The sequence below is a fragment of the Ostrinia furnacalis genome, unplaced genomic scaffold (assembly GCF_004193835.3).
Source record: "Ostrinia furnacalis isolate ACB-3 unplaced genomic scaffold, ASM419383v2 OfSCF7447, whole genome shotgun sequence".
In the NCBI taxonomy this organism is placed as follows: domain Eukaryota; kingdom Metazoa; phylum Arthropoda; class Insecta; order Lepidoptera; family Crambidae; genus Ostrinia; species Ostrinia furnacalis.
Window position 1 is genome coordinate 377,944 of NW_021137686.1, and position 10,259 is coordinate 388,202.

Consider the following 10,259-nt stretch of genomic DNA (forward strand, 5'->3'; position numbering starts at 1 on the left):
CTCGATTTTCGTTTTTTGAAGAAACTATTAATTATTTTAAAATTGTAAGCGAAGGAAANTATATTAGTCAATTTCATTTCTATCTATGCCGTTCGGTGCTAACCATGTCCACTTCCTCGATTTTCGTTTTTTAAACTATTAATTATTTTAAAATTGTAAGCGAAGGAAAAATCTATTAGTCTTTGTCCGTTGTCATTTACTTAATAATTAGGCTAGCATTAAAGTTACAAGCTTCCTTTCTTTTAAATGGCCAAGCTGTTCCAAGTTTGCTATATTAGTCCAGACCGGCGGGTAGGCAATTGAAAATTCGGCAGATCCAAGGGGCCAGCTTCAGATCGGATTTGAATGTTGAAGCCGCTTAGCATTAACATAATCCCGTATTTCTTACTTAAAGTTTTCGGTGCATTACGCTACTAAGATCGCTATTCATAAGCCGGGGCAGCCATTGATATGACTTGCAGGTGGAAGTTCACAGATCAAGATTTTTTAATTGATTTAATTATTTAAATGTACATTGTAGAGTCTTACCCCCTTACTAATAAAACTTACACGCTCGTTGAATAGTGTTTTAAAGTAACGTTTAGTATGGAAATTTCATTTTAAAACAGTGTTCAAAAACTGTGTAACTTTTTATTAGTAAGGGGGTTAGAGAGGTTTTAACGACATCATAAAGGTAGCAGGGAAGCGCTGAATGCAGACCGCTACCAATCGAACAACATGGAAAGCATTGGGAGAGGCCTATGTTCAGCAGTGGACGTCCTATGGCTGAGATGATGATGATGATGATGATGAAATGTAGAGTGGTACATGATGTTTGCTCAACAAGGGTCACCTCTTACCAGGGTCAGGTGATAGTGTTCATGCATAGAGTTCGGTGAAGAAATCGGCAGGCTTACTTATTGAGGTACCTATTGACTTAGTCTCTAGCCGTTACGTTAGGTTTAGCATGTCATTAGACTTTTCAAACCTAAGCTTCAAACCTTCCAGGTTATTAAAAAACTTACAAATAAAGGAATTTTAGAGTAGGCGCACACCGTTGATTTTTAGTTGGGCGATAGTTGTGCCCGATTTTAAATTGTATGAAGAATCGGCCAAATCGAATCGGCGCACTCCCATACATGCCCATACTGATCAACTGCCCGACTAAACTATCGGCCGACGAAAAATCAACGGTGTGCGCCTACTCTTAGCATCGAAACATTAGGTAAAGTAATTCCTGTCATTCCCATTTATTTTCCTTGCACATTAAGTGTAAGTATGCTATGTAAAGTTGAAGACTAGTGTGAGTAAGAAGCAATCGAAACTCATGTTATTGAAGGCTAAAAGTGGATTTGGAACCAACAAGCGACACACTGGTATTAGATTTTACGAGTCGCAAATCGCAATAGGTATCTGCCATTGCATTATAAGATTGACAAACCAAGGATTATACAATTAAAATTATGCTTAATCACACACACGACAGCACCTCTCAAATAAACCTAGACAACGTGTGCCATATTAGGCCCGCAGAAATCACGGTAGTTATGTCTGTCTCATTTTTAGTGATGGCCGCGAATGGAATATTACCGGTATTTATTTAAACCGGTTGTTGGCGACAGATCTGGTAACACCGATGCTAGGCCATGGTCTATGGACTGCAGCTTAGCAACGGTGTTAGCCATCTTGTTTTTTGATATAATTCTGTTTTTTTGCCTTTTGTGCTTTTTAGGTGATCTGAATACAGTTTCATATTTAAAGCAGAGCATTTTCCATTTCTGTAGCTAACACCGGTAATATTATCATTTCGGTACATATGGTGCTTACTTTTTTGTCTCAAGTTACGAGCCCTATCCTTTTCAAGAAAAGAGCTCACCAGGGTGCGCTCTGTTTTTGACACCGGTAACTTTGAAGTGATATATTGTATCGTAGAGAGGATACTAAGTAGAAAGTATAGACCCAAAATTTGGTAATTTCGAATTCTTTTTTGGAAAGTCACCACATTCATACAGTGTAGGTTCATTTTACTTACACCTGTAAAAGGGGCTGTGTGGGCAGACCTCGCATCTAGTACCTACCGACGATCAGATGAAGGTCACGGTAAGTACCTGGATGTGGGCAGCGCAGGACCAGTCGTTGTGAAAATCCTTTTTCCGGGGGAGGCCTTTTTCCAACAGTGGACGTCATTTAGCTGAAACGAACAAACATCGAACACCTATAAAATTAATGGTTTTAAAATATGTATATTAATTAAAAAATAAATCGGTTTGAATGTAATCCCCGGTAAAAACCGATATGTCCCATCACTCGTGTCGCACGTGCCCCCAGGCCCTGAGATGACGAGCTCAGTTCGGGTAAACTTTCATTTGCAAATTACAAACTGTTGTGCCCTAGACGCCCGTTCCTCTGCTACATCGGCGGTGTTACATGCAAATGTTTGTTCGTGTACAAATGGGTTTACTGTTTTGTATTTGCTTTTGTGTATCGTTTCATTTGTTTAATAGGCTTTAATTTTTTTATGCATAACACGGCAGGTATTTGACCGCAATCGCATCTGGTGTTAAATGAGATGCAGTCTAGGTTGGTACATTTTAATATCTGCCCTGTAAGTGCCTATTCACACTCGCCTTGAAAATGCCCGGATTAGTAATAGATTATTAATAGCGAATGAATTTAAACTTATACCTTACAAATTTTATATTCCTAAAAAGACAATTCAGATAAATCTATACTATTAGATAACATTAAATAAATAAATAAATATAAATAAATATCCTTGGACATTTACACTGCACTTCTAGTCCCAAACTAAGCAAAGCTTGTACTATGGGTACTAGACAACGGATATAAACATACTTAAATACTTTTTTTTTGTAAATACATACTTATTTATTATACATAGAAAACACGCAGTCCAATAGAAACAAATAATAATAATGTTCATACACACAAATGTTTTTACTGTGCGGGATTCGAACCCGCTACCTACGGAATAGTAGTCCGTTTCGAACCACTACACCAAACGACCGACATTGACGTAGCTATTCATTTTATTGATAAAACATATTGGTGTAAGAAAATAATGAAAATGATGCTATTCCCATAGAAAAATTGCATTGTTTTCGCAAGCAATCTTTGGGAAAAAGCCTATTTCCATTTAATATCACTGTTAGAATTTTGTCAGTATTATAGAGACAGCTTCTTTTCCATTTCCATTCCAAGAAAAGGGATATTAAGCTTAATTCATAGAATTGAAACTAATTGGTTGCATGTTAATAGCTATCATCAAATCGTCGCAAATAGCTCACGAGTGGCACATCGGACACGATGGGCGTTAATGGCCGACTGTTATTACGTTAAATCATTTATTCAGATGTCACGCCGTGGAGGCGGTGCATACCGATGACCCGGGGGCGGGCTAATCCGCTGAGTATACACAGTGGGTAAGGTTGTGTAGGTATAGGTACTAGGTAGCACAGGTAGATGTTTAGCAATATCGGAGTTTGGTAGGTTTTGTTTTGTAAATGCATTGTGCATTAAAACTCTCATGGCCGTTTTCACCATCAATCCCTAATTTTAAAGCGGCCTTTATGTAATATTAGGTAATACCTAACAGGAATTTCGTTTTCACCAACACATAAGGGACACCTTAGGCCTTATGGGATCACTTTAAAACAGGGGCCCGATTTTCGGCCGCTTAAGTGTTAGGTGACAGTTATATTGTCAATCACGCCTATTCGGCAAAATGGAAACTGAATTATATGATTTTTTTGGAGCTTTTTATGCAATTGAGACAGTGGAAACACTTTTTCACTCAAGTTTATTAAACGGGCACCTAATAATATTATAGTGAGACAGGATTACATACGGTATAGATAGTAGGTATTGGTCACTCATAACTTATCAAATAACCAAACTATATTTCTGGCTTCGGTTGTAGTCCCTAGAGCCCTAACAATACCTTATAATTAAATNTTCGGTGCTAACCATGTCCACTTCCTCGATTTTCGTTTTTTGAAGAAACTATTAATTATTTTAAAATTGTAAGCGAAGGAAAAATCTATTAGTCTTTGTCCGTTGTCATTTCTGTCACCGCTGCTGAACTCTCCTAAGACAAATTCATCTTTGTTTGATTTTCTACCCACCTTGGCGTTAAAGTCTCCCATGATGATTATGTTCTTCTTATGTATCAACTCTGTCATGTCTTTGTAGAATTTATCTTTCGCTAATTTTGTGTCTTGTTCTGTGGGTGCATGTACTTGTATAATTGACCATGGATGTTTAGAATCTGTTAATTGAATGTTGAGTACGGCGATTCGATCTGATATTGCTTGGAAGCTAATTATTTTATCTTTTAAGTATTTTTTTACTAGAAATCCCATTCCATGTATACCTTTTTGTATACCATAAAAATAAAAAATGTATTTCTCATATTCTCTTATCTCCTCTCCTATTCTTCTTACTTCACAAAGACCTATGACATCCCATTTTATATGTGTTATAGCTTCTTCTAATTCTTGTAGTCTGTTATCCGACATTAAAGTTCTAACGTTTAACGTTGCAACGTAAATCTTATTGTAATTTCTATTTTGATGTAGGGATGTATTTCTATGGGGGGGTGGTGGTCGTGCAACCCCACGGGGACCAGCCGGATTGGGGTCGTTCTGTCTCTGGTTGCTAATGTTTAGTTGCTACTTGGAGTTTTTTGAAACATTAGTAATTGAGTGTGACCTTGGTCTCATCATATCAAATGCGTTCTTTCTATTTTCCTTTATTACTGAACTGTTGGTTACTATTATCTTTTTGGCTTGATTCTGGTTATCTGGCGATGTTAATATTTGTTTCATAACTTACATTTAAANGTCTTTAATAATAACTCAAAAATACAAAAAAACATCAGTTTTGGTCAACTATTTCTTAGTTTTACTTTTATTTTATTTGTTTCTGTGAAATACGTAAGATATTCCCAATCAAATATTTTATCGGAAAGTACCGGTTTTTCAAACGTCACTAGGCGCACGAAGAAACGCCACCTGACAAAAGAGTCCCTACTTAGGTTTACTATAGCATGGTGAAAACGAACTTAGGTTAGTGGGCAGTTTAGGCGATCGTTTAACCAAAGTGATATTTAGTTAGCAAACGCTTAAGGGATCGATGGTGAAAACGGGCATCAGACCAATAAAACATTTATAATATGTTCATGCACACAAATGTTTGTAGGTGTGCGGGGATCGAACCCGTGACCTCTGGATTGGTAGTCTGGTACGCGAACTACTCCTACTCCAAACGGTCGGCCAACTGTACACAAAATTTGTGACTACCATGAGTTTAAAATTATAAAAATATATGACAAATTATTGTAAAGGGAATTATAGATTTTTTACGCACTCGCTAGCGATTACGTTTAATGTAAAGTCAATGGTAAAACAACTGTAAATATCCATGACCCGGGTAAACAAGCTCGTGCTCATCACATTTACAGTTTGCTCCGCAACAGTTGCCTGCTGTTCTTAGTCCGTTTCTCATCAGCCGGCTATGTGACATTACTTTATTTTTGACTTGATTCTATTCTTTTTTCAAATTACGAAAACTGCGCGCAACTAAAAAGCGTGGGCGCAAGAAAGGCTGTATGCAATGTCAATGCCTTTGCGTTTCGTTCTTTTTTTAAATTAATCAATTTGGATGTGTCAGATTGTTTGTACCGAGACCGAAGAACGTACGAGGCAGTATGCATTTTATGCCTTTGACAAAAATTCAAAAATGGAACTAAACACAATTTTCATAAATTGAAAGCAAAGTGGGTATTCATTTTGTAGTGTCAAAAAGCTGTCGCTCGGAGCGCTGACGGCTGATTTTAGTTTATTTTTTTTTTATTTGTGCTTTAATTAATTAGTGTTAATTATCGTGTGTGTATTTGTGCGTGGTGATAGTGTTCTAGACTTGATCAAAATTATGAAATTTCAACGCCAATCCCTCTGACCCAATATTGGTAAGTGGAATAACTTGCATATTTTCCGCCATTTTGTTGACTGATGATTTTATTGATCAAACTTTCTTTCATTAATGACACTTGGTGGTTATGGTGGTATCTACGAGTATTTACTTAACTTATTGGTTTCACTTTAATATTATAAGAATTGCTATTGCAAAATTATAGTACGTCGTTTTACAAAAATGTTTCACATATAAACTGTCCCGTGACTGAATAAGCATGGGTGGTGTAAGCGAACGGTATTACAGCTTTCAGAGGTCCATTTTAAAACATAATAAATATGACTTTTGATATAAATGGGAAACAAAAATTGCAACTTTTCCAGCAATTTGGAGATGTAAAAAATATGATATATTAACTAGAGGTGGGCGCCGATATAAAATTGCCCGGCGGCGGCGCGCCGACTTTTTGACCTCGGCGGCGGCGGCGTCGGCGGCGTGACCTTGTTTGACCTTTGTTCATTAGGTTTTTTTTAATATGCTTTTTGTCTGGGCTACTTTACTAGTAGATGTTATAGAGTATCGGACCAAATACAGAGTCCTGGGGTACTCCAGCTCTGCAGCTAAAAAGAGAAGATTTTGTCACCGAGTTTGATTTAAAACTGTCTGTCACTGAGATAAGAATCCATCAGCAGGTAGTAGAAGTGTGCTAGAAGGTACTTTTTTATTTCAAAGAGTAATCCTTTATGATAAACCCAGCTGAAGCCGCAGCGAAAGCAGACGTACATGATTCTTTCTTTTTTAAACATTGTACTGATTATGGTTGATATGGTTTCTGCCAAAATTTATGGTCGGGTATACTATATTACATTTGTCATACTTACCAAGGGAATAAACGAGCTGAGTAGCGACCCCGCAGGGCAGCTTTGTGGCGAGCTGTTGGTGAGTAGCGACCCCGCAGGGCAGCTTTGTGGCGNCGTGCCTGTTGGATAGTGGGGCCGAATGTTCACTAATTAGGGACAGCATAGGTGATTCCGTTAAGGGCAAAATGTTATATGAGACCACAATGTTAAAAGGTGTTGGAAACAACTCATTTTATTCATCGCGTAAAAAGATTTGTGAGATCTGTATTGATGGCTTGACCCTTGAATTAGAGTTTGTACTTGTACCTGATCAGTTCATTCAGTATGATGTTTTACTTGGACAGAACCTATTCGAAACGCCTGGTATTCAGGTCGTCTTTACAAAAGAAGATACATGTATCTCTCGCGATTCATACCACATAAATGTTGTTCACAATTCTGATCCAATCACTCTGAATATTGGCAACAATATTGACTCTCTATGTAAGCAACAATTACATGATGTTCTTAACTCATGCTCTGATATGTTCACGTCTGGCAATAAAGTCTCTCAAGTCACCACTGGTGAACTGAATATACGTTTAAAGAACCCAGATAAAATCGTTCAAAGGCGACCATATCGGTTAGCTCCAGGAGAACGTGAACATGTCAAAGCGATAATTAAGGACTTAAAGGATAACAATATTATCCGTGATAGCAATTCCCCGTTCGCAAGTCCTATTCTATTGGTACGTAAAAAGGATGGAACTGATAGACTCTGTGTTGATTATAGAGAATTAAATAAAAACACTGTCCGTGATCACTTCCCACTCCCTTTGATTGATGACCATATTAGTAAATTGTCGAAAGCCAAGTACTTTACTATCCTGGATATGGCATCGGGATTTCACCAGATTCCTGTAGCGACAGACTCTGTAGAGAAAACTGCGTTTGTTACGCCANAATAGAATTTTTGTAGTAATGAAGAATTTTTATAAATAATATTCCATTTGCTTATTATTTGAGCTAGAAAAAAAACTTACGAACTTACGTACTATCACGAACTAGTAGCCGTTTACCTTACTTGATCTATTTGATACCTTTTGTAGGCGACTGGGATATATTTTTTTGATATAGGCACTTATCAATAAGGACAGCATAGGAAGTAACGTGTTACTTCATACAAAAAGATGGCATGAAGTTTAAGTAATAATAGTAGAGTTCATTAATATGCAATTATACAAAAATGAACAAAATAAATCTTTATTTGCATTATGCATGCATAAAGCAGTTTCTACTAGAGATGAAACGGATATCCGGCAACTATCCGGTAGGCCGGATATCCGGCCTAAATTTACTATTAAAAAAACTACGAAAATTTCCTATAATAAAATGAAACAATCTTTCTAATGAATTAATCTTTGAGTCAAATATCAATAAAATGGCTTAAAATAATGACGATTTTTATGTAAAGTCCAAAGTTACAAAAAAGCCATATATACATAAGGCCTTTCAAAAAACTAATTTCTTTTCTGGGCTATTCACTCTAATGACGAATACATAAATAGTAAATATATTTTAATGTCGAAATATTGCCAAATAAAATATGCGATCTTTATTTTGACTGATGGTCTGATGACATACAGGGTGACTTTGAAATCGTTGGCATCCTTTTAATTTAAGACTACTCATGGTACATGGTGCTCTTAAAAAGAGTTTAAAACTATTGTACAGTCAACAGCACATCATCCTAAACACTTAATACATTGAAATAAGATGCCACAATATGAAGATTGATGTGCTGTCGTCTGTACAAGATTTCAAATATTGAAATTTTAATTCATTTGATATGACTCATATTTGGGAAATCATGAGTAGTCTTATTTTAAAAAGAATGCCAACGATTTCAAAGTCACCCTGTATAAAGCAGTTCATTCAGATTACGCAGCAAGTAAACTACCTAATTGAATTTCCGCTATTCAATCACATACTCACGATGGCAACCGAAATCGCCCGAATTGATCTGCCCCTTATACGAGTGGCAAAATCTGACATTCTATTCGAACGAATTCGATTTTCGAAAAGTGTGACTTGTCTAGTCTACTAGACCTACTGATGGCGTTCGAAGCACCTGTGCAGCGCTAAACTCGTTACGACATGCAACATGACAATGGGACAACTATCCGGCCGCCGGATATCCGGCTATCCGGCCTAGCAGCTCGCCGGATATCCGGTATCCGGTATCCGGCCAAACAACTATCCGTTTCATCTCTAGTTTCTACTCGTACTAACATCAACCAGAGACAAATGCTTGGCATTAATTCTGGGCTAACTTTGTAATCGTGTTATGTCTTGCACGACGCGCTCCTTCCATAGGTACCAGCACTCTGTACTTCTGTAGAACTGCAGCAGACGCAAACTATCCTATTACTTACCTATTAATGCAATACCTACTTACCTGACAGTAATGTCGATGGGCTGCACCTCAGCCAAAGCCCTGCATATCCTCGGCACCAGCCCCGGGTCTGCTTCGGTTCCCATCATGGTATGGATCTTGCCTGTCGCGCTCTAGTCATATGCCAGCACCTCTATAGAACTGAAGTAGACGCTAACAATTCCTTAGCAAGCAATACCTACTTAGTACTTACCTGACAGTGATATCAAAAGGCTGCACCTCAGCCAACGCCCTGCATATCCTTGGCACCAGACCCGGATCGGCGTCGGTTCCCATCATGGTATGGGTCTTGCCCGTAGCGCTCTGTCCATACGCTAACACGCATGTCGAATTACCGCGGGTGACGCTCTCGATTACTTGGCGGCCTATTGAGTTGAATACCTGAAAGTGTTTTAAATTATAACTTTAGACGCAATAATTTGAAATAAGAAATTAGCAAGAGTCAAAAGGTAAGGGTCAAAGATGTCAAAGAAATCAATAATTTTAAATAGGATATTAGCAAGGGTCAAAAATGCACTGAAAGCAGAAAAAATGCCAATTACGAGTACATAACCCAGTTTATGAAATGATATCAAATTATAAAATAAATGCTTTGGCGCCTCATACTAAGTTGTAAAATTCTATTCTCATTAACAGACTTAGTTAAAGTTAAGTAATTAATCCTTTTGGGTTACTATTGCAGTCAATATTGCTGTTATTTTTTTTATGTAGCAAATTATAATTTATAAAACCTTTTCTTGCGAGGCATAATCCGGATGAGTAGCGGGCAAAGCGCTATTGAACGCGTAATCCGCGTAGTAGCGACGCACGCGCTCGCGGCTGTCGCCGGCGCCTGACACGCTTACCTGAGCAAACACATGAGATATAAGCTGTTGATGTCCCTAATAAATAAATAAATAATTATAGAGCTTTTCCCATTAAATGGTTGTTCAAAGATTCACAGACCATTCTTTGTCGCGTGCCCAATAATTAAAAAAAATAGTATTAAATTAAGCTTGTAGTCTTTATTGAGACACACAACTACATTAAGTATCAAGAAACAATCAAGTAAG

General features: G+C 37.5%; 1 protein-coding gene across 1 annotated transcript in view; it reads right to left on the reverse strand.

Annotated features, from left to right (window-relative positions):
- The window catches only part of LOC114364548 (kinesin-like protein KIN-5D), a 28,224-nt gene extending 18,931 nt beyond the window's left edge, over positions 1–9,293 (reverse strand). Inside the window, exon 1 of the mRNA XM_028320738.1 lies at positions 9,211–9,293. Coding sequence (XP_028176539.1) covers positions 9,211–9,293 — 83 coding nt within the window. The remainder of the gene's footprint in view (positions 1–9,210) is intronic.
- Between the last annotated feature and the right edge of the window lie 966 nt (positions 9,294–10,259).